Genomic DNA, 24,917 nt, shown 5'->3' on the forward strand with positions numbered 1-24,917 from the left:
GTTCATTTGCTATGGAGACTAATTCTTACAATTAACACTTTAATTGAAGGATGATTAAGAGTTAACACATACTTTCGTGTCGATATATTTATCGCGGAGTCAAAATTTTCATTAAAAGATATCAATAATTAAGGTATTTGTTGTTAATAATGTTATTTTTCAAGATTTCCTTTCATAAAAGTTTGTAGTGATTTCGATTTACCACTAATAGTAAATATTTTTCTAATATAACGATGATAATTATTTTGAGACGGAAGAGTATTATTCAGTGACATTTGAGTTTTGACTTTAGCAGTGACCCTTGAAGGGTTGAATGGTTAGCATTTAGTGGATTTGTGTAATTAATGTTACTGATTCTGACATCTACAAATCTATTTGTATTTGTATTTCTCTTTCTTGTACAAGTATTATTCTTGTCTCATTCTTATATTTTTTTTAAAAAAAATTACTTTCATTCCAAAAACCCAAAAAAAAAAAAAAAACTGTTTTCATATTATTCTATTCTGAATAGTTGACACCTTTTTAAAACTTTGTAAACAGGTTAAATTCAATTTCTCATTTTATTTGTAAAATATACTGATTTATTATAAATATCATAACATATCAGGGTAGTCATGATATTTTATGTCATGACAACTTACCCTGATTCAGAGTTTATAATTCCTTTGGTTATTGAGTTAACTACGAGTAAGTCGTTATTTTTAATACTTTGAGTATGAGGTTTTTCACGTAAAATCACTTGAGAATTTTAATTTCCGCACTTCACTTTCAGTTTTTTGTTTGGATCAGTTACAAATAGGGCCTAAGCCCGCATAATATTGATGGGCCGGACGAAGCCCATACCATAAATGTCCTAAATGATTCTCTTGAATAAGAATAGGAAAAAATAGGCCCAAACGTAGAGAAATACATTCTTAACGTGTATATTAATCATCATATATTATCAATTATAAACATTAATGTTGTGTGTTGTTTGTGTTGGGTTTTATTTGCCCTAAATTTCTTGTCATAAATAAGTTTTTCCTTCTAGGAAAAGGTTTTGGACTCTATAAATTGAGGAATGTTCCTTCTAACTTAATCAACATTCACAATGTAGTCTTAAGAGTTTTGGTTAGGGGGAGAATTTGTGGGTCACAAGTTTGATACGTTATCACTTGTGATAACCTCCCATGTATTCCGAGTGAATTGGTTGATGTTGTTTCTCTTTGTATTTTGTACTCTCATATTTATAGTGGATTGCTCATCTCCTTTGTGGACGTAGGTCGGTTGATCGAAACCACGTTAAATCTTTGAGTCTTTTGGTATATTTCTCGTTGTTTTCTTACTCGTGATCTTTCGAGGTATGCTTTGCTAGCTTCCGCATTATTCCTGCTTATTTCGATCCTAACAGTTTGAGGGGGTGGGGGTGTAAGAAGAAGAACGTTTATTACTCTCACCATCCTAATTTATTCGACACCCGTTGACTTGGCACAAAGTTTAAGAAAAAAATGAAGATTTTAAAATTTGTGGTCCAAAACTCTTTAATTATTTGTATTAAGAGTAAAATAATCTTCGATTAGAAAAAGTATGACATTATTTTTTAGACGAACTGAAAAGAAAAATATGTCATATCAATTGAGATAAGCGTTTGCGAACCCTCCAGTGCATTGAAAAGACTTTTGTGTTAACCTTAAAACTTTGCGAAACGTCGACAAACACTAGTAATACGGATTCCTAGTGTTCTATTAATTGAATACGTAGTAGATATATCATATTTTTAAAAACCAAAAGGATGTGACTTCTTTTGATGAATTTGAGAAAATATTACGTTTTTCAGAGCTAAATTGATTGGATTCACGTTAAAGATATTTTATTCATGTTCAAGCTTATCATACTATTGAACTTTACTATAATAATTACAATAAAAAAAAATAAGATACGTATTAGACTACTTAAATTATCAATAATTTAGACCATAAAAAGGGATGGTGATTTCCAATATTTCATATCTCAAGTTGGTGTGTCATTTAATAATCTGCCTAAAAAGGTAGTACATGAAATCTCTAAAAAGATGTAATGAGGAAGTGAACATGTGTAGAACTTGTCAGTTTATTTTATAAAAAAAATAATTGTGCTTATTAACATGCAAAATATCTTAATAAGTTATTAGAGTGAACTGTTTATTTCATTTTTGTGAAAAGATTAGGAGCAACACTTCACATGTCTTCAGTAGAGCTGATTTATGATTTTGTAATTCGTTCTAAGCTTGATTATTACGGTACTAATTCTATAAATAAGTAGTCCTAATTCATGAAACTGCCGATGATCTATCGTGGTATCGGACGAGCTTAGAGATATCAAATAAAATTACATTTTACACAAATCTAATGTTAAATGCTATATTATTTTTTAAATTACAAAAATTCCTTAACATTTAAGGATTTCGGATACATCATTCAACGTCTAATACATCGCGTTTAAATTTTAAATACATCCCAATTTCAGATATATCAATCAATGTTTGATACATTACGTCTCAAATACATTATCTTTGTTGATACAAGATACACTTGTTCCAATAATTACCTTCATCGATACAAGAAATATATATATATATATATATATATATATATATATATATATCCTGATATATCGTATTTTAATATATCGTGCAATGATGATGTATCAGCTATTAAATAATAGGAAAGAGTAGAAACTTTTGTAACTTTTTTAAATGGTATAAAATTTTAAAAAGTATAATGAAATAATTTGTATTGTTAAATAATTTTCCTTAAATGTATATGAAGAAAATGAGTCAAAGTTTATAAACAAATAAGTCATTGATTCACTAAAAGTTCATTTAATTCGGGCTGAAATGTGTAGGTCAAAATGGCTAAAATGGAAAATAACCCAAACTCCACGTAAATGATATCAAATTTTAATTGAAACACTTTATTAAGAGTTTGAGATATTTAATTGAATAAGACTTAATTTAAGTGTTTGAATAATATATCTTGACAAATATAAGATTAATAAATTAACAGATTAATTTTGTATTAAGTTATTTAAATTGGAATTGATTGATTTTCTCTGTATTGAGTTATTTAAAAATAAAATTATTTTTCTTTATTATGATTATGTATAGCATATTACCCAAAAGAAAATTAAAAAACTTTTAACGTGGTTACATGGATCAATTTGCGTATGTCCACACTATTTTTGAGTTGAGTTAATAAATGATTAATAATTCCTTAATCCACCAAACTTGAGCGAAGCATTTGTGTTGCCTAAACAATAGATGGAATATATTTGTGATTTCGTGAGTTAATTTTATCTATCCTAATCACATCATATGTTATTTTGTAAATAAAAAGTGAATTTATTTCTTCGATTTAATAATAATTGTCGATTGTTGATTTGACACTCCTTAAGAAATAATAAATAATGACGAACTTTTATATATAAACACTTAAAAATAGCTTGATTCCATAACTATAGTTTCATAATTATAATTCTTAGCTACATGTTATAGGGAGGAGAGAGACAAGCGAGAGAGGGCAAAGAGTGGAAGAGAGGTATATTGTATATGTATATCGGTTAGATAATTATGTATTATACACATGCATTTGTATATATGGCAAGCGAGAATGGGATAGGGAGGAGACAGGCGAGTGAGATTGGGATAGGGGGGAGATAGACGAGTGAGATTGGGAGAGGGAGGAGAGAGGCAAACGAGACTGGGGGAGGGAGGAGAGAGGCAAGTGAGATTGGGAGAGGGAGGAGAGAGGCAAACGAGATTGGGAGAGGGAGGAGAGAGGCAAACGAGATTTGGAGAGGGAGGAGAGAGGCAAGTGAGACTAAGAGAGAGGGAGGAGAGAGGCGAGAGAGAGAGAGGACAATAATTTGTATAATTCGCATATCATTTGTATAAGTCGCAGGTACGTCTGTATAGTTCCCGTGTTTTTGTATAATGAATAATATAAAGTCTGAAATTAGTCAAATATAATAAAACTCAAAATAACAAATTGATACAAATACAAATATATGAACTTTAAACAATTATACATAATATATTATACAAAATACACTATATAAATCATATTATATAAAATTCAAAAATTACACGCTTATACAAAGTTTAAAAAATTATACACTAAAAGATTGAATGTATATAATGACAAAACTGAAAAATCAAAGGAAATAATCATCATATTCAAATACAAACAATTGTATTCAAATACAAATCAAACAAGAATTGTTAGTTGCGAACAAATGTGGCGAATTATACATACAAACGTGACTAATTATACAAACTTAAGTCAACCCACGTAATTAATGTATAAGTCGAGAGTGGTAATTATGACAAACTATAGCTATGATGAGTAATTAAGTACTATAAGTTTGTTTAACCGCGTAACTTTCTCATAATAGAGATAATATTAGTACTATATTATCTTTTTATTTTATCAAATTTAATGTTTTGAAAAATGTATTAGATGATAAATAAAATTTAATGCCAAAGATAAAATAAACATAAAAATAAATTATCTCTTAATTTTTTAAATTAAATAAATATTTTTAAACAATTACTTTTATAAAATAGATTACTATTATTAAAAGGAGAGAATAATTAATTATAAAACTCAAATTTAATCATAAAATAAGGGAGGAAAAATTAATTTGCAAATCCTATATAAAAGCTTTTTATGTTGGAGTTTGGACCCTTATTGAGCCAAGTGAAATCAAATCAGAGAAGCAAATATAACGGAAACTCACTGAATTTCAACCACACCACACCTCTCCTCGATTCTACATTCGAGATTATAACACATATTTGTACAAAATTAAATAATTCTTCCGTCTAAAATTATTTATCACATTATTCTTAAAAATAATTATCTCAATGTATTTATTATTAAATAAAATTTATTTTTTTATTCTATAAATAGAATGATATTATATAAATATAATAAATATTTAATAAAAAGATCTTATATCTTATGTCAAATTCTTTGTGATCAATATCTTCTTAAGCTATGTATAAAAGAGAATTACGAACAGATAACTTGAAAAAAATGATGATAAAATGTAGACCGTTTATTTTTTCGTATAAAAAAATTAACATCATTCGAGGATTTCCGTAGATTGTTAATAATTAATCATTGGGTCATATACATAATTATGTAATAATCGACTAAATTAGTGGTGTCATCAAACACTAGATGCCCTTGATTCCAGTGTCTAACCAGCTAATCCAACTCCTTATTGTCTGGGTTTTTTGTTAATCAGATACTCAACAAATCTTCATTTTTTCCTGTATAAATTTGGTCAATCATTTAAGAAATTACCATTTTTATGTCTATTGACTAACAAAATGATTAAGTTAACAACTTTATAATGATATCCCATTGAGAAATTAAGAGATATGTAAATATGATAAGAATTCATATATTATAAAGTATTATTATGAGATTAATAGGAAATAATTAAGGAGGAACACGCACTAAGAAATAATTGCAATATGGAAGTGGGAGTCATCTTATCCCTCTCGGCCTTGTCTGCAAAATAGAACAAAATAATTAATCTCAAAATTTTCATTTAAAATATAAAAAATATAATACATGAAGAATTTAGTGAGAATATTTGATATATCAATAAAAAGTTCTATTTTATTACATTAAAGTAGGATAATTTTTTTTTTTAATTCATTGAACTGATTGGGGAAAGAATCAATATTTTCTAACTATTTGCTTCCCCCAACTAGTGTGCACGACCCTTGATAGAATTATGTTATTCAATTAAATATAGTTACAAGGTTTTACGTGCTCTCTATATGATATTTTTTTACATGTCTTTGAATATTTAATAATTGAATATTATTTTTTGACTAGTATAACATAAACATTTAACAATAGCATATATTAACTAGTGATATTAGTGGCGTAGATATAACCAGTCGAACACCCTTCATAAAATTTTTTACTAATATTTATTATTTTTGAAAATTTCATATTTAGACATTCTTAACGAAATTTTTAATTTTGTCACTGTCAAGAAGCCATCATGTCACATGAGTCACCGTGCCCTTTGCCGTTTCTAATTCCAAAGCTAATATGGACCACCTTTCTTATTTAGATCAGGCTATCAGAACTGTGATATATATAGAGTACTTTACTATTTTGAAATTATTAACCTAATATTTTCTCCGTTCACTTTTAATTGTTATAATTTTTATTTCTAGAGTTAAATTACATGAATTTTAACTAATATTTGTAATTTTTTCATCATATTGATATGTAAAAGATTGCAATTTATAGAACTTTTTATATAGTTTTTGAATATCTAAATTTTTTGTTTAAAATATCAAATTAATGTAATCTAATTTAACTTTGAAAATAAATTAAATTAGCTTTCGAAAAGCGCAACATAACATACAAAAGTAGACGAAGGAAATATTAGCTAGTCATAAAATTGGATGATTTTCTAGTCATAGTTTTCACCTTTTAATAAGTTTTTTTTAGATATCAAAGTCATATCAGGATAAAACTAATGAAACATTATGATACGAAAATAAAAATTTATATTTTGTGAAATGAATTATTTATTACAGTATATCGGGTGTAGTTTCTCGTTTTCTTATCTGATTCTATTATTGGGCTAATATCTGGACAGTCCACAATACACGATATAAAGTACAGTTAACACTAAGCTTTAGGCCAAATGTTTAACAATGATTTTGGAGGTTCAAATATACTTCGAGTTAATACCTCAGATGGTCACTCAACTATGCACTCTTCTCTCAGAAAGTTACTCAACTTTCAATTTTCACTCAAAAGTCACTCAACTATGCACTTCTTTCTCAGAAAGTCACTCAACTTTGAATTTTAATTCAAAAGTCACTCAACTATCCATTTTTTCCTCAAAAAGTCACTCAATCTATTAAATTATTTTTTAAAATTTTTGGTTTGTTATATAAATAATTAATATCAACAATTTTTAATTAAAAAATAATTTAATAGATTGAGTGACTTTTTGAGGAAAAAGTGGATAGTTGAGTGACTTTTTGAGGAAAGAGTGGATAGTTGAGTAACTTTTGAATTAAAATTCAAAGTTGAGTGACTTTCTGAGAAAGAAATGCATAGTTGAGTGACTTTTGAGTGAAAATTGAAAGTTGAGTGACTTTCTGAGAGAAGAGTGCATAGTTGAGTGACCGTCTGAGGTATTAACTCAATATACTTCCATTCACCTATGTATTATGGTAAGTGAAAAAAATAATAAATACCTGAAATAATTAAATTATTATGTGCCAAATATAAAGTTAATATGAAGTTGAGAAATGGAACTAATAGCTTGTTTGGCCAAACTTATAGCTTGATTGGACCCTTCAATTCCCAACAATCAACGCGATGTTCGGAGTTGAAGGGCACCAATGCTTATCGCGCGTTTCATATAATTCAGTTACAGCATAGCTAAAGCATGCAAAGAGATGTAAAATATTCATGTCTATATAAGCTTGTCGAAACAAATGGTCTGCAAATATAAGAAAAGGTTAATTCATTGGTTTCTTTCAAAGATCAAATTGTTCATACAACTATTAAAGAGCAGCATCCATCATTTTCCTCTCCTCAAAGAACAGATGAACTCATTCATATATTCAATGTAAATAACAAAGTGTCTGAAAGTACAATGTCCTGATCCCACAAATACCAATGTGCATTTAGCCCATGGCATACTTCTGGGTCCAGCTCCTTGCAGTACTCTCGTACTTGTTCCGGTCTGTCTTGTACATGTGTGCAATCTCCGGGACCAAAGGATCATCAGGATTAGGGTCCGTCAGAAGTGAACATATCGAAAGCAACACCTGAATATTGAAACAAAAAGTTATCAATAAATAAGTGGAGAGACAGAGCAGAAGTAATCCATCGTCACACACTGCTTTTTTTATTGCTCAGCAGAAATTTAAAGCTTGAATAATGCAATACATCCTCGAGTGGCTGATCATCCTAAGAGAGCCTTTGAGTTGTCTGATCTACATTCACTACGCTTCAAAGTCTCCCCCCTTCCTTTTAACATGCACCAGTACTGGAAAAGGTAAACTAGCAGGAGGATTCCCATTAATTGAAAGAACTCCGTTATGTGGAGTCAATGAGAACATTTTTATCTGAAGATAGACGATCAGAGGCATACATTGAGTGGATGAGAAAGATGTTAGGATAGGTACTCTAATGGCATAACTTAAAGAGGAAATCCAAACCCAAGATGATGCCAAGAATCTAAGTACTTGTAGTCTATTATACGTCTTTAACTCTGATCTATGATCATGACTAACTGGAAACTTAAAATAAATGACATAGATTAGTACTCGGAATATTCCTACAAACTAGTTTGCAGACATTGTGATTTGCCCATGGTATTATACGGAAATGCAAAATAAGTTTTAATTACTTCAATGTAGAGACTTTTAAAATGTAGCAAATCTCATGGTTCTTTTTTTATGAAACTAATCTCAAGGTTCTGACTAGTAAACAATAAGCTTTTCTAGTGGCATTACACAAGGCTCTGTTTCTTACAATGAAGATCTAACTAAATCAATCTTTGTATTAGTTCCCAAATAAAAGGAAAATAAAAATGCAAGATTGTCCCATATAAGTTTAGAACAATTTATTGAAGTACAAGGGTATTATGAACACTTGAAGAAATATCACTAAAACAATAATATTAGTACTTTAAATATAAACAGCTTAAATGTAATAAGAAATGAACCTTGGAAATTGTTAGAGCAGGGCTCCACTGCTCCTTTAAAATGTCAAGACATATGCTTCCGTTGCTGTTTATGTTTGGGTGGAAAACTTTTGTCCTGAAAGCCACCTGCAAGATTTACACCAATGGTGAGTGTCTTTCATCAAAGTTCATTATCAATGACAAAAGTATTAGAAAGAAATGAATACAGAATGTCACCAAATCAAGCACAACAGCCAAGGAGAAAATGATATTTGTGACTACTCATGGAGAGTCCTCGATCTATTGACTTAGTTATTCTATTCGACATCTTTATATAATCTGGAGAGATATTTTCACCTGTTAATCATGGAGAGTCCTTGATCTTTTGCTTTAGTTATTTTAATCGACATCTTTTTATGATCTGGAGAGATATTTTGACCTGTTTTGTCAGATTTATTGATGCTATCACAACTAAGAGAAACTTTTCAAATTATACTGATGTTTGGTTAACTCAAAGATTTAAACGATTATCACAAATCACTCTTTTTACATGCTGGCCATTAATTACTTATTTGTTTATTGTAAACTGCAGAAGGCAGCTAAAATTGGCTTTTGTCACTTGTTACACTTGAAATATTTTGTGCTGTACAATTCCCTCCTTTGCCAAACAATGCTTAATATTATACAGTTCTTTCTGCAATATTAAATTTAACATCATATACTTTTATCTCCTTTGAGGCTACTAAGATTATTCTCAAGTATCTGGGTAAACCAAAAAAGAAAGTAACTAAAATGCTCAAAATGCACAAGGAGGAATACTTCTATATGATATATCGAATCAAACACGATTCAACAGAGATCAGGGTATAAAGAACACAGAAGATACAAATAAGGAGTTCTTTCATGTGAATATCAACCCATCAAGCAAGAACTATTGGGATCTTCAAAAGACAATATACTGCAGCTAAAAACAACATAAGCATGGTAGTCCACACAAAATGTGAGCTGAGTCTAGTCCTTCTTCAGCTATCTGTCGAATTTAAGATTAAGGAACTGTCCCTGTCATCCCCCAATTTGACATAAAGGAGCTTAATTAATAATGTTAAAGTTAAGGATTCACTAAAACAAAATGTCTTGTCGTATCGATAATAATTGAAAATCAGGTTCACTTACGGGATGGGATCTCTTAGAACCAGCAAATTCTAGGATGTCAAGGGCCCATACCTAATCTATGAAGTCATGTGTATCAACAGCTATGATCAATGCGATATTTAAGGAACGACAAGAGCTCACAATGCACCTTAGGTGGCTTGAATGGATAATCTGGAGGAAAATGGATTGTCACCAGGAAAACTCCACCAGAATAAGGACTGTCTGGAGGACCCATGATCGTTGCTTGCCAATGAAACATGTCCTCAGCAACAGGTCCTGAGAAATCCAGTTTTAGCAGGTAAGTAAAACAAAATACAAATGACAAGCCTAACAAAATTATCCTTTAGAGAGGTTTTACGATAAGTGGTCAATAAGGTCTGGTCTGGATGCTTCATATGAATCCAAACACTGATAAACAAAGGAAAGAACCTGCATGACTGAAGTTCTAGTTTTTCTTAAATGGAAGTACAAAAAATAAGCGTATTTTGATTATGAGAACCGAAAAAATTATCACAGCGTCTTTATTAAAAGAAAGATCTGATTTAAAGGCACAACCGTTTATATCAAAAAGCATCTAAGTTCTAACCAAATCGACTTTGACTACTGATTTCATCGGAAGTATTCAAGAGAAGAAGAAACCACTAAATTATAACTGGCAGGGGAAGGAGGAGGATGGCTCGATTATAGTCTAGCACATACAAAGGAATACACAAGAATCCATCTGTATAACATTATTGCAGTTTCACATATAAAGGTTCCGACACGAACAATGCCAAACAGAGAGTTAAGCATTCTAGCACCACATCTCGCTTAAATTTTCCTATCTCCTTGATATCCAATTCAATTATGTCACTGCCAAGCCTACTAAGCATTCACAGGCATACAAATGACACACAAAAACCAGAACGCATATCATAACTTCCATTTAAGTGACAGAATAATCAGCCATTGACAGGTCTAGAGTTAATGAATCAAACTAACAAACCGGAATAACACCAAAAACTAAACATTGATGCAGAAAAATATAAGAATATTGTGGCAGCCAGATCAGCCGTAGCAAAACAAACTACGTTTTCAGACCGCGATATCAAAAAATGGCCTACAGCCAAATCTCAACAATGATCTCTTCAAAGATCAGATCATACATCCACCAATTCAAATAACAGATTTGACGATCAGATCATACATCCAACAATTCAAATACTGTAATAGATTTGTTTAGCTAACAAAATTTCAAACAAAAGCAAGTGGAAAACAAATTTAACTGCGTGTATGTATAAAATGCACAAAAAAAATGTAGCAAGAGAATTGAGTTTTTTTACCAGCACTACAAGAAGTAGGAGGATCCTTTTGAAGATCTTTGAGCTCCTTCAAGATCCGCTTGGAAGCCATAGCGACTCCTGCAATTCGAAATTTCACAGATCCATAACACATTCAACAGATAAATTGATGAAATTTTGCTTAACAAATACAACAAAAACATTGATGAAATTGATGAACAAGACCTGACAGAGAGATCGGGATCCTCCTTTGGTTGAACAGCACAAAAACACGGAAGAAGAAGAGAAGATGAAAAATGATGAATCCGTCAGAGAAAAAAAGACCATTTATATAATGGCCTCGCCCAGCATAGTAGGAATAGTAGTTATTTTAGTGATTACTCATTTTTAAAGATTTCCATTTTTCGCCGACCCGCCGTTTCTTCACTAAATTCTACAATAATCATTCCAATTGAATCATTGGTACGAATTCGAATTTAGTTTCAATTAATATTTATATCTTTCTATTAATAATTATATACATGTATTATGAATCCAAAATAAATATGTACACGAAATACATTCATTAATTATATTATGCGTGTATATCTATTTGTTTAAATATACTTCTAAAATTAAATCAACTCAAATGATATATTTATATTTGCTAGTCGCTACAATATAAATCACGCAGCATTTCGATGGTTGAGTGACACACTCGGCTAGAAATAAATATGTTCATTTTGAATGAATAATTCTGACGTTATGATTATTGCGCTTTTATATATATATATATATATGTTTTGTATTCTTCTTCTTTTAGTTATCATCTTTTTTTTATGACGCCTATGTTTATAATTATTTTTTAATGAATATGTCAAATTAAATTATGACAAATAAAAACAATATATTGATATAAATTAAACATTAACTATTATATATTTTTTATGCTTGCTATAAGAGTAGACTGAATAAAAAAAAAAATATATATATATATATATATATGTACAATTCCAGTACATTATTTTTCAAACTCCATGTTCACTAGATACTTCATGTTTACTTTTACTTGTCAATTGTTTTTAAAATAAAATTTTATTTTATTTATTATTTTTTATATATTAAAAAAATATATGCAAATAAATATATTTTCCCTATTAGAGCATTACTATTATGATAACGTAAAGATGAATTTATATTTTATTTAGTTAATTCATTTCATAATTAATAAAAATAAAATAATAAATTTATTATGTTAATGATTCAAAGATAAAGAAGTAATTACGGAAAAAAAAGTAATAATAATTACGGTGATTTTACATTCCCTATTAAGATTCATCGAATGAAATATCATATTATTAAGCATAAAGTAGTAAAGAATCTCTTGTAACCAATGGGAAAATGTCATTACAAAGACAAAAAGAAAAAGGGAGAAAAACTCTTTTAAAAATATTCTTTTCGAACTTTGACTTCAAATATTTCTTGTCATAAATTTCAGCCAAATATTATTCAAAAACTCAAAATATATTCATTCCATTTATATTACTTGAACCCAATAGACCTGAGATGTCATTTAATTTTTTAAATTAAAAACATATGTTACTAAGTTAATTTTATTAATAACGTTTTGAAACTCTATATTTAACTACTATTATTTTATGTAATTATTTAGTATCAAATATAATATGAAAAAAGTAAAAGAAATATTATTTTTTTTATAAATTGAAATAGCTATTTTTAGTGTACAACCTGCCAATAATTTGAAATGGAACAAAGTACGTGAGAAAGCCACTTGGTAATTTATTGTTTCTTTATTGTTGATATTTTGGATTCTCAATTTACGTAAAAGCTAGATGTAATTTAAATATTTGAATTAAGTATTATTTAATTGAAAATCTTTAATTTTTACTTAAAATATTGTTTTAATTAGATATATACGATTCAAATTTTGTATACAAAATTACACGTGATTTTTTCTTATATATTAATTAATTAAGTTAATCATATAAATATATCATTTTTTTTAATTATACACAATTATCTAGAAGATGTATGGAGCTCTACAACTTATAAAGGTGAATGCATATAATAAAAAAAAGGATATATTTTATGTAATTAATTCAACCATCTAATAAGCAAACGAAAACACGCAATAAAAAAAATAAAAAATACCTATTTGAATCTTTTGTAAGAGATTAAGATAGTTAATTAAAAATATTCTAATAAGGGATTGATTAAATACTAAGCACATAGGAAATGATTAAATAAACATTAAAGAATATTTACATAGATTCCTCATTAAAATAGAGGAAATATGAGCTGGATACATTGGAATTTATATATATGAGTTGGATACAGTGGATAGGCAACTGGCCAACTGGGCTGATGGCTTTTAATTGTAGTGAAGATTTTATAATATATAGTACTTTCACCATGAAAAAAACAATCAATTGGTGGTAGATAAATTTTTTTTATAAATAACAAAAAATCATATTAATATGAGTTAATTATAAATTAGCGATGAATTATATAAAAGTTAGGTAAAATTTATTTAGTAATAAATTGATTAAATTTTTTTAATAAATTTAGTAGATAATTTAATGTCTTACGATAGGGTTTGCTTTCCAATTGGGGTTTAATGGCCAGTCTACATCCCATATCTCTGACCTCTAACGCATATTATATTCTTTTCAAAGAAAACGATTTCCTTATATTAGAATCGTTTGGTTGATGGTACAAAAATAATTAATGATATCATATAATATTGTATTTAAATGGTGTTATTCAAATAATTGATGCATAATTCAAGTAGCTTTTATTCACGGTGTTAGCAATATACACATTGAAAGTTAAAGAAATTTAGATTCAATTTTTATATAATTTTGATATGATTATCTCACGATGGAAATGATTTCTTTATATTTTTATAAAATAAAAAGAACGTTATTTATGCACCATGTTTCTCAAATTTCACTTGCAAAATGACGCTAAATATATAGTATTGTAAGAGATAGTGTAGAGAAAAGAAAATTAACTACACAGAGACTAAATTACTTTAAAAATTATAACTTGTTGAGAATATAATTAAATAATAAAAAAGTGTATTCTCCCTAACTCACACACTTTAACATAATTAGAATACAATTCGTATTAATAATCTATTCATTGTTACTCGACACATAAATAACTCATGCGTAAAAGTCTCAAAATAATTATCAATTTTTTACCTTAGTTACTATATGGACGGTCAATATTATTTCCTTGATCATATTATAACTTATACTAATATTATATATACAATTTTAAATATGTAAAATTAAATTTCTTAAAAATAAATATTTTATATTTAAAATCGTTTTAAGAAATAATTAAATTAACTTTCATCCTCTGAATCAAATAACGTAAAGGGAAACAGGTGTACAGTGTAATGTCTGACCATATAAGGTATAGATTGGAGGCTTAAAGCTGCATCCGTTAAATCAAATAACGTAAAGAGAAACAGGTCTACAGTGTAATGTCTGACCATATAAAGTATAAATTGAAGGCTTAAAGCTGCATCCATTGAATAAGTCTTTCATGCAATTTGCATAGAGAGTCTAATAAAACATTTATCAGCTTTAATACGCTATAAAAGGCTAAATGATTAACCTTTATCTTATTATTAATTAATAAAACATACTATTTTAATGGAACATAAATTGAGTACATACCTCTTGGGCATGAATGTACCCACAAAAATGAAGCTTCTCTCCCACAATCTTACATATTTTATATGTCCTTCATAGGTTTAGAAATATTTTTTCATGCGCACTCTTCATAAATTTGTATAGATAAAATTATATCTTTTAATTTATGAATTCTGAAATGGAATTATTGCTCCCCACTCAATATTAACTTTATAAAAATTACGTTAGGCCTATATAGCATAGTACTTGTTTTGTCTCTTAAAATATTCCTATGATATATTATAATAAAATGTATACATTTATACAGAATGAAAGAGTTATTTAATTTGTCATCTCATTGAAGGTATTGCCGATCAATTATTTTTTTCTCAAAGTGTTCAAAGGTAAAAAAATTTAAGATAATTAAATCTAAGTGCCTCAATTTAATTGCACACAAAATATAGAAAAAATACAAAAACTTTTGGATTTTATATTTTAAACTAAAAATATATATAATCTTTTAAATCTCGTGAATCAAGATATTGAAATAAAAAACTTACTACTTGTTATAAATTCATTGAATTGTGTGGATTGTCCTTTAGATATACTCAAGACTTAATTGTATTCATGTATACATGTTTATAAGGTGATAAGAATCATTTGGATAACTATGTATCTACTAATTGGACATTGATCATTGTGGCTAAGACTGGTCAACGGACCGGAACCGGTTCACCGGACCGGAATGAACCGGTACCGGACCGGAATGAACCGGTACCGGACCGGACCGGAATGAACCGGTACCGGACCGGACCGGAACCCGTTGACCGATATATTGACCAGTACCTGGATGAACCGGACCGGAATTACCGGGATGATTCATCGGTTCCGTCCCGTTCCACTATATACCGGGATGGAACCGGAATGAACCGGAACGGACCGGGATGGAACGGGACAGAATTAACGGGACGATATTTTTTGGAATTACGAAAATATAATTATTATTTTTTTATTTTTTAAGTATAAATTAATAGTTATTAAATTTATACTATAATTTTTACTTAAGTTTATTTTAAAGATATTTTATTAATTCTTTTGTTGTTGTTAAGTTTGCAAGTAAAGTCTAATAAAGTTTTCAAAATTTAAATCTTTTGAAGTTTATACTTTATAAGTTATTACTTATATTCATTAATATTTATTTTATAAGTTATATTTATAACTTGTATCTTGTAAATATTAAATAAATAAAATTTGTAATTTTAAAAAAATTAAATTAAATATAAATTATATAAAATATAAAATATAAAATATAAAAAAATTAATATATATTAAATAAACCGGACCGGAACGGAACCGGGATGAACCGGTACCGGTACACCGGTACGAAATCACGATTCCGTCCCGTTCCGTGTACCGGTTCAGACTATCCCGTCCCGTCCCGTAGGCAACCGAAACGGGACGAACCGGAACGAACCGGAACGGTACCGGTACGTCCCGTTCCATTGACCAGTCTTAATTGTGGCCTTTGGGGTGATATCTCAACTCTATAAATAGAGACATCTTTCACATTTTGTAGAACACACTTGAATAAGAAGAAAGTCTTCTCTTACATCTACTTCTCTTATCTTCTTTCTTTGTACTTATATTATTCTGAGCATAGATTTTATAACACTACTTAACTTGTGATAAAAATATAAAAAAGATTTTGGATATGATAAAATAAAAATAAAATATAAAAATATTTAAATGGAGTGCATAAATTATTAGGGGAAAAGAAAAGGAAAAAATTACATAAAATTAATACATTTTAAAAAATAATTACTGATTTTAGCAATACTTTTTGTTTATTACCCTTTATAGCAATGCTTTGTTAAATCTGTAATATATTCTAAAAGTAAATTATGTATGCAATATATATGAATTATAATTATTTTTTAAAATATATCATGTTTGTTTGATAAAAAATTAGCACAGATTGTATTATAAGTGTATTAAAATGTGTAATTATCATTAAAATTTGTATTATATGTAAATAATTAATTGATCTCTGTAATATGTATCAAACTTGTACTATAAATGAATTAAAAGTGATCAAGTCAAAAAAAATATTATTGCTATAAATGATAAATATTTTTTATTATAGTATATTTATTTAAGTCTAAAGAAAAGTGTCCGGTGGGGCCCATATGAGGAGCCAGGTGATGTACAACGGACGCCAGCTGTGCACGCTCTCTCTTCTCACCGGCAAATCAACAAACTTTTAGACCTCGCCAATTCCGCCAGCCATTTCTTCGCCGGCTTTTTCCCCCTCAACATCTCCGGCGATGTCACGTTATCTATCAAATAGGGGAGGAACTCAAGTACAAAAGGTTCGTTTCGATGAAGAAGCGATTCCCGACGAGGACGAAGTAGGTGGGACTTTGAAATTGAGGCCCTCCGATAGCAACATCACCGAAGATCAAGAGCCTTTTATGGGAGTTAAAGTCCGTAGAAAAGCTTCTATTCATAGGGATTATCTCGGTGATTATGTCGATGTGCCTTCTCGACCTTATCTCATGAAGATTCTCGAAAAACAAGGTATTCTGTGCTTCTCTCTGTTTTAATTTTTAGGGTTTTTACTCTCAATTTGTTAAAATTAGTTCATTTTATCTTTAATTTGATGTGACCTCTTCTTAGTTACTGCATACAGAGACATATTCTCTGTTAACAATTTGTATTTCGGAAAGCAAACTCATTTACTTCATTATTTTTGGGTTGCTGAATAGCTCTTACTGAATCTCTTTAACATCTATTGTTGTGCTGAATATATATCTAGAGTGGTTACTCTTTTTAATGGACAAGCAAATAGGGGAACTTGAGTTTGAACAAATATAAAGCACAAATTTTCTTGTGTAGGTGAGAACAGCCCTTATCTCTAGAGTTGATGTGTTCTTTTGCAGGTGACAAAAAGGTTCTGTTTGCAGACACAGTTCTGAAGTTTACAAGCACAGGGAAGATGAAGCGGCGCATTCTCCTTGTAACTGATTTCGCCATTTACATTGTAGACCCAGAAAGTGGTGCACTTAAACGGCGGATTGCCCTGGCAGCTGTTGAGAAGCTCTGTCTGAGTGAATTAAGTGATAATTTTCTTGCAATTATCATTCCGACTGAGTACGATCTGCTCATGGCCACTACTCGGAAAACAGAAATAGTAACAATCTTAGTAGATGCTACCAAGAGTCAATCTGACTATGAACTCGATGTTCTCTTCTCTAATAGGTAATTTGATTAGTGCATTGTCATTTTCTTATTCATCGTTTAAGTACAAATTGTTTGTTAAGTTGTACGTCTGAACTTGATAAATTTTGAGTTGCACATACACACATCTCCAGTTATTTTCATGGATGCTTAGGGCACTGTTGTTAAAGACGCGTATTTGATGCAGTTAAACTTTCTACATTAGAGAAAGATAAAGACTTGGAGCATTTTCTGTCTCAACCTTAGGACAGACCTGTTCACATCCTAGCAATACTGTGGCTTGAGAATGATTCACTATAATTGCTTGCCGTCATATGAATACTCTCAATTCTAATTGCTATCACTTGTAAACTGCTGATATGTGGCGAACATGATGATTCTAGGTGTCAAACCTTCCATTTTGTCCTAATTTTTGTAAAACTTTTTTTTGTGGACTCTGAGAAAAAATGTGGGGTGGAGGCCTTTTTTTTTTTAAACATGTTGGATAGAATATTGAGTTATTGATGCCAAAACTGATTCAGGCGAAGAATTTTAAATCCGAGAAACAAGTGATGCTTTTCTTTTATCGTCACAGGTGATGTGAAGGTTGAAATTACTTGTTTTTTTTGTAATGAAGTAAGCATTATCATAAATGGCATCAAAAAGATGCAAATAATTCAGATATTGCAAGAGATAGCAAGTACAAAAGAGATTTTGTAGCTCTATACTATGAGGCTTAAGTTAAGGATAGGTGTGAGGAGAGTTTACAGGAGCTAAGTTGCTCCAAATACATAAACCTAAGAGTCATTAGCTTTCAGGGAGTGGTTCGGAGAATTGGAGTTGATATTCCATCGAGACATCTTCTACTCCTTCCGTTCCAAACATTGAAATTGCTAGTTCTAGAAACAGAAAAAGAAAAAGGGCATGGGGTAGCTAGGGTAGGGTTGGAGCTATGTTGTCACACATGATTAGAGGTTGACAAAAATGCTATTTTCTCATGGCATCACCTCTAGGAACTTGTATAACTTTTTGCCACTGATACTTTTTCAATCTGAAAAGATGCTAAATCATATGATGTAGCGTAGATTTCATTTGACTATCAGAGTAGCATTTAGGACTAATGTATTGCTTGCTGCTCGTGATTATCTATTGTCTTTATACACATGCTGCTTCTTTTCCTCTTCCGCCACCTTAGATATTTTGTCATTTTCATTTCCTTGTAAATGCTTAATTCTATTGTAAATATTGTTTTCTTATCTTAATCGTGCAGATTTGAGTACAGTGCAACTTCTGAGCTTGTTAAAGAAGTTCAATTTGAGCAAGTTGAAGGTTGGTAGTGTTTCTTTCTCACGACATTTTCTATTTACTATCTTTCTCTGCAGATAGTGGTTGGATTTGACAATTTTCTAGATTCTCTTTCCCTGAGCTGGTTTATTTTCTTCTCCTTCAATTTCAGCGGGTGTCAAAACAAAAATCTCACGCCAATGAACGTGTAATGGTCTAAGAACGCAAACTGCTCACTACCATGCCTGCAAACGTGTCTTGCTAGTTGAAAGGGGAGCCGTTTTGCACTTCATCATACAAATAAACGGTGTATCATTCCATGTAGAAATGTGATCAATATTTACTTATCAAAGAACAGAAAAGGATGATGAGCTTTTTTCTTCACTTTAGCTCTATGCCTGTCTATGTTTTCTTAGCTTGTTGCTCTCCTCCTCCTTATCTGGCTGCGTTGTGTAATATAGTACAGTATCCTATTTATAAAATTGAGATTGTTTGGTGCCAAGTTTCTACACCTAAGGGTAGATTGACTTTAACCATTGTGGATTTTATTTACTATTATTTACAGTAATAAGATAGCTCAGTTGTTACAGTAAATAATGCAGGCAAGTTGATATTTTTTAATAATTGGAGCCTTCTTTACGGCACAGCAATGACTAATATACAAATGTAATGCACTATACATTTGAAGTCTGCGCCTACCATGTGCAAATTGATACGGCCTGTTTGGCTTTCTATTCTCAAAATTATTTTCAGATTTATATAAATTTGTGATTAGTATTTGACTTTTGATTAAAATAATATAAATTTGTTAATTGCACCGAAATTAGTTTCCTTGTATAAGTCCAGATTCTGATAATGTATTGACATTTAGCAGATAATATAAACCAAATACAACATTTTAGCGTCTCTATTCAATGTGGTAGGTGAACAAATATTTGGCAGACGCTAGAGAAAGAATATAGAAACAAATGTAGAATATTCATGCTAAATACATACATGTTATAGTAATACACAGTGATACATGTTGTATCATTTGTATTCATTCGTAATATATAAATTCAAAGTTCGATACATATAGGTTAATACAGATATATCAATTATATTCATTTGTGATATAAAAATACAGAAATTCAAATTGTATTCCGTACAACCAAACTGATATATAAGTTGATGCACAAAGTTAATACAATATAGGTTGTTGATACAATCCTTATATTTGAAAAATAGCTTATAACATGTTTTATATTCCATTTTTCGCTTTTGGAGTTGTATTTAAATACATTCATGCATTAATGTTGTTCCAAAAACTTTTTACAAAAAATATAACGAGTACGTTCAAATCCAACCTTAAAAATTTCCAAAAACGAAAAAAATATTTAGAATCTTATGGCCAAACACCAAAATCTTGAAAAATAATAATAATACATGGTCGCTTAATTTGGAAGGCACCAAGCTATTGCACCTTTCAATTTAAGATCTGACCTACCATGTGCAAATTCATTCTGTTACCATTCAAAGGTACTTGCTACTTTTTACCCGTTTGTTTAGAATAATAAAAATTATTACTAAGTCATTATCTCTGATAAAGTGATGAAAATAATCAATGCTTTTGAAGCACAAACACTTGTATATTAGCATAATAAAGTTACTTTTGATCTAAAATAATATAAGATCAAGTAAATGTTTCTATTCAATTTGGTAGTTGAAATAATGTTTGACAGGAATCTGAGGAGAAAAACTTATAACAGTGAAACAATTGAGCATATAGAACAGTAACTAATCACTAAATGGAGTAACAAAGGAATATCAATGTGTAACAGAAGACGACCCTATTTCAGCCATTGGTGGTGTGAGGTTTGGTGTAGAAGCTTCCGTGGATGGTCGAGTCCCCGTATTCACTCTCCTAACACCCTCTACCATCTTTACTACTTCTGTCATTTTTGGTCTCTGCTCTGGCATTCTGGATACACAAGTCAAACCTATTTGTAACATCTCCACCATTTCTTCTTCTATGTTTGGATACCTCAAAAGCTCCACGTCGAATACTTCAGCAGTCCACTCCTCACGAACGACAGAATGTACCCACCTGACTAAGTGGACAATGTCGCTAGTACCTGTGGCATGTGTAGGGGACTTTCCAGTGAGAAGTTCAAGTATTAGGACGCCAAAGCTGTAGACATCAGTGGCTTGAGATACTTTTCTTGAATCTGTAACTTCTGGAGGTTGATAACCAGCAGCTCGCACGATTGGTATAGCAATTGGACCCATTATAGTTGCCAAGCCAAGATCAGAAATACAACCGAAACCTTGGGAGTTGAGGAATATGTTTGAGGATTTTATGTTCCCGTGGACAAGCCTTCCCCCAGACTGTCCATGTATTTGAGCAATGCCTCTAGCTGCACCAATGGCAATTCGTAGTCGGGTTTCCCAGTCAAGAGGAATTCGATCAGCAGACCTCTTTGCTGCAATTACAGAGTGCATCAGATATAATGATAGGAATACTTGAAGGTGCAGTTAAGAGACTATCCACCTAACATTGATGAAAGTTGACTATAACGCCAAAGCAAAGTTCGCGAAGCAACATGACGTTCTTGAATTTTGACAAATTAAAAGAAAAGTTGCACTTAGACATGGCCTAAAAGTGGCACTTAGCTATGACTTCGAGAAACAAATGCTGTCCTATAAGCTATTGATGATTAAGGACAACAACAGCAGATACTCTATTCTCTTGATGCAATTGTACATCCTAATGCATTCAATGGTAATTGGTTACACTATAATTAGCCTACAAGCAATTTCAAATACTACTGCACAAGACACATCCTAGCTAAAAATGATCTGCATTATGTTTTTGGTCCTAATAATCAGTTCTCTATGGAACGGTTCAAGAATAAAACAGCAAGAGTAGTAGAAATTGGGTGCTTAACATACCATGCAGCAACAAAGCTGCACTCCCTTGGCTGTAGAAATCATATACCATGAGTTTCTCATCCTTGGAATAGTAGTATGCCCTCAGCGGAACCACATTCTCATGCCTGATATTGCCGACAACCTCCATCTGTTGCTCAAAATCTTTTCTTCCCACGCTCTCCTTCAATCTCTTCACCACAACTGTGGTAGAATCCTCCAAAGCTGCCTTATATGTAGTGCCAAATGTTCCCTTTCCAAGCACTTCTGCTGAAGCTCTCAACAGATCTTCAAGGTCAAATGCAAGATTACAACCCTCGAAGAATGCGAGATTCCCTACTCCATGCTGACTGCTGGAAACTCCCTTCCTGACTACATCTTCTTTCTTGATTGATTTCTCTGTTGCCCCGCTGTTACCCTCTTTCTTTGAAAAGCACATAATTAGCACTGCAGCTACCACTAAGAAACCTAAAACACATCCTCCCATTACAATCCCAAGAATTGCAGGTTCACGGAGTTTAAACGATTTCTTTTTTGGTGGGACACTTGGAGGAGGAACTGGAGGAAATGAAGGTGAAAAATTTGCAGGAGAAAGCGGGTTACCAGCAAAAGCTGAACCAGGAAATCTTTGAAGAGAATTGGGGATACTTCCGGTGAAGTTATTGTTGGACAGATCTAATATTTGCAAAGTAGGGAGATTGAGATCAGGAATACTGCCAGAAAGCGAGTTATTAGCAAGAACTAGAGCAGTCAAATGAGTCAAGTTCGATATTGAAGAAGGTATACTCCCACTAAAATCATTATTTGACAAATTCAAAACCGAAAGGCTTTTCCAAGAAGAAAAATCAGTAGGCAATGGACCTTGAAAGTTATTGGATTGAAGATATATAGAAGTAAGATTTCCAAGTTTTGCAAAATCAGTAGGTAAACTGCCACTAAAACTATTAGACCTTAAACTCAAGATCTGAAGAGCAGACAAGCGGCTAAGAGTGTTTCCAGGAATCGAACCACGGAATCCAACTCCAGGCAACCTGATTGCTATAATTCTTGATTTCTCATGATTACAAGTGACTCCAGTCCAAGAACTACAAGCAGAAGTTCTCTCATCCCAATTCAGGTACCGCGAATGATTAACATTATTAAGGAAATCAAGAAGCGCTTCTTTGTCTTCATATGGTTCACTACTTGCTAGCCAGAACAGAGCTGTGCAGAATAAAACTGAAACAAACAGGATCTTAGTAACCATCCTTCTCTTCCTCTGAGCTAAACTACAAAGACATCAACTTCTAGTAACAGCATCCTTCATCTCTACAAGAATTTCGAAAAAGAAATGGAATCAGACACTGAAACGGCATGATGTTTCATTATTCACTATAAATAATTATCATTTAAACTAGAAAACCGTTTCTTAACCATAAATATACAATTTACAGGGCAAGTAAAGTTACGTAGACACTCAGAACACATTTTGTTTTTGGGTCAACCACGCAAATTAAGTAAAAGTTAGGTTTCAATAAACAGAACAGCTAAAGTAAAAACAAGAACCAGCCAAAATTTCTTTCGTCAACTTTTTGGGGCTGCCAAAAAATGAAAAAGAAAAAGGGAACAAACAGGCATTTCACGTTCTCCACCTATTTCCAAACACATTACACATAAAAAGATTGAATTTTTAACACTTTTCTTGACCGTAAAGCAAAGTATGCATAATTTGAAAACTGTCGGCAATAACAAAAAGAAGATTGAAATGAACCTGAATAGCAATACCCAGATAGCCAAATCGCATCAAAAATGTAGAAAACTGAAAACCCCACAAAATTCAGAAACTGTATAGTATACTAGCAAGTACCAGTGAGGCAAAAAATCAAACACTTGGTAGAGTAAACTGAAAAGGAGGAGTAGATGAAGAGGAAAATGATGAGAAGTAAATGCAGAATTAAGTAAGTAGCTAGATAGAGAGAGAAAGAGAGAGACAATGATTAAATGAGCAGAAGAAGGGGAGTGGGTGAGAGACAATAAATGATTGAAAGGCAGTTAATTTGAAGAAGAAGAAATCAAATAAAGAAATGGGGTATATGTATTTGGTTTAACAAAGAAGCGAAAAGAGTGGGAAAAGCACGTGGAGACAAAAGTGGAACTTCTACTAAGATATGAAGAAGTTAACAGTAATACACACAAAATCAATTCTTTAACAATTTGCTTGGATTTAGAAGAAGATGGGTAGTGGGTTCACGTGGTGCCAGTAAGGCAGGGAGCACCAGAAGAGCATTATCCACCATTTCCGCCATTTTTTTGAAGCTCTTCACTAAAGAAAGACACAGATTGCAATTACGAAAAAGAGGAGAAAAAGGGAGAGGAAATTAACCACTCTTAATCACGTCCTCATGTAAGTAAAATCTAATTAGGGTGCGGCTTTATTAGGTGAAATTAGTAGTCATGTGACACGCCAAATAAGGGACACAAAGAGATTTACTCGGAAAAATCTAACTCTCGTCGATCAAAGTTAAAAGAAGATAATTAAGCAATTAAGTTACCAAAATTTTCAGATGTTTTAAGTTAAGTTATGTGAATCATTATGAAGTAGGTCGACATTGAACAATCAATTAAGTTACTAAAATTTTCAGATGTTTTAAGTCAAGTTATGTGAATCATTATGAAATAGGTCGACATTTGAACGATAAGGTCAATTTTCTTACACAAAATTGATTCTCTTTTCGTACCTTTATGTTGTCATATT

General features: G+C 31.0%; 3 protein-coding genes across 3 annotated transcripts; 1 reads left to right on the top strand and 2 right to left on the bottom strand.

Moving 5' to 3' along the window:
- Nucleotides 1-7,507: 7,507 nt before the first annotated feature.
- On the bottom strand, nt 7,508-11,513 carry LOC107012087 (SUMO-conjugating enzyme UBC9). The gene is made up of 5 exons (XM_015211815.2): nt 11,358-11,513; nt 11,175-11,252; nt 10,001-10,128; nt 8,743-8,847; nt 7,508-7,840 (listed from the first exon to the last, which is right to left on the bottom strand). Exons 2-5 carry the CDS (start codon nt 11,242-11,244, stop codon nt 7,697-7,699), a joined length of 447 nt encoding a protein of 148 aa, XP_015067301.1. The 5' UTR covers nt 11,245-11,252; nt 11,358-11,513; the 3' UTR covers nt 7,508-7,696.
- A 5,459-nt stretch (nt 11,514-16,972) lies between these two features.
- On the top strand, nt 16,973-19,785 carry LOC107012346 (myosin IB heavy chain). Its single transcript, XM_015212167.2, has 4 exons — nt 16,973-17,353; nt 17,716-18,034; nt 19,263-19,321; nt 19,449-19,785. The coding sequence occupies exons 1-4, from the start codon at nt 17,101-17,103 to the stop codon at nt 19,478-19,480; spliced, it is 663 nt and encodes a 220-aa protein (XP_015067653.1). The 5' UTR covers nt 16,973-17,100; the 3' UTR covers nt 19,481-19,785.
- Nucleotides 19,786-20,933: 1,148 nt separating this feature from the next.
- LOC107015244 (probable inactive receptor kinase At4g23740) lies at nt 20,934-24,567 on the bottom strand. The gene is made up of 3 exons (XM_015215453.2): nt 23,934-24,567; nt 22,208-23,491; nt 20,934-21,738 (listed from the first exon to the last, which is right to left on the bottom strand). Exons 2-3 carry the CDS (start codon nt 23,427-23,429, stop codon nt 21,083-21,085), a joined length of 1,878 nt encoding a protein of 625 aa, XP_015070939.1. The 5' UTR covers nt 23,430-23,491; nt 23,934-24,567; the 3' UTR covers nt 20,934-21,082.
- Between the last annotated feature and the right edge of the window lie 350 nt (nt 24,568-24,917).

Source organism: Solanum pennellii, chromosome 3 (assembly GCF_001406875.1).
Source record: "Solanum pennellii chromosome 3, SPENNV200".
NCBI lineage: Eukaryota > Viridiplantae > Streptophyta > Magnoliopsida > Solanales > Solanaceae > Solanum > Solanum pennellii.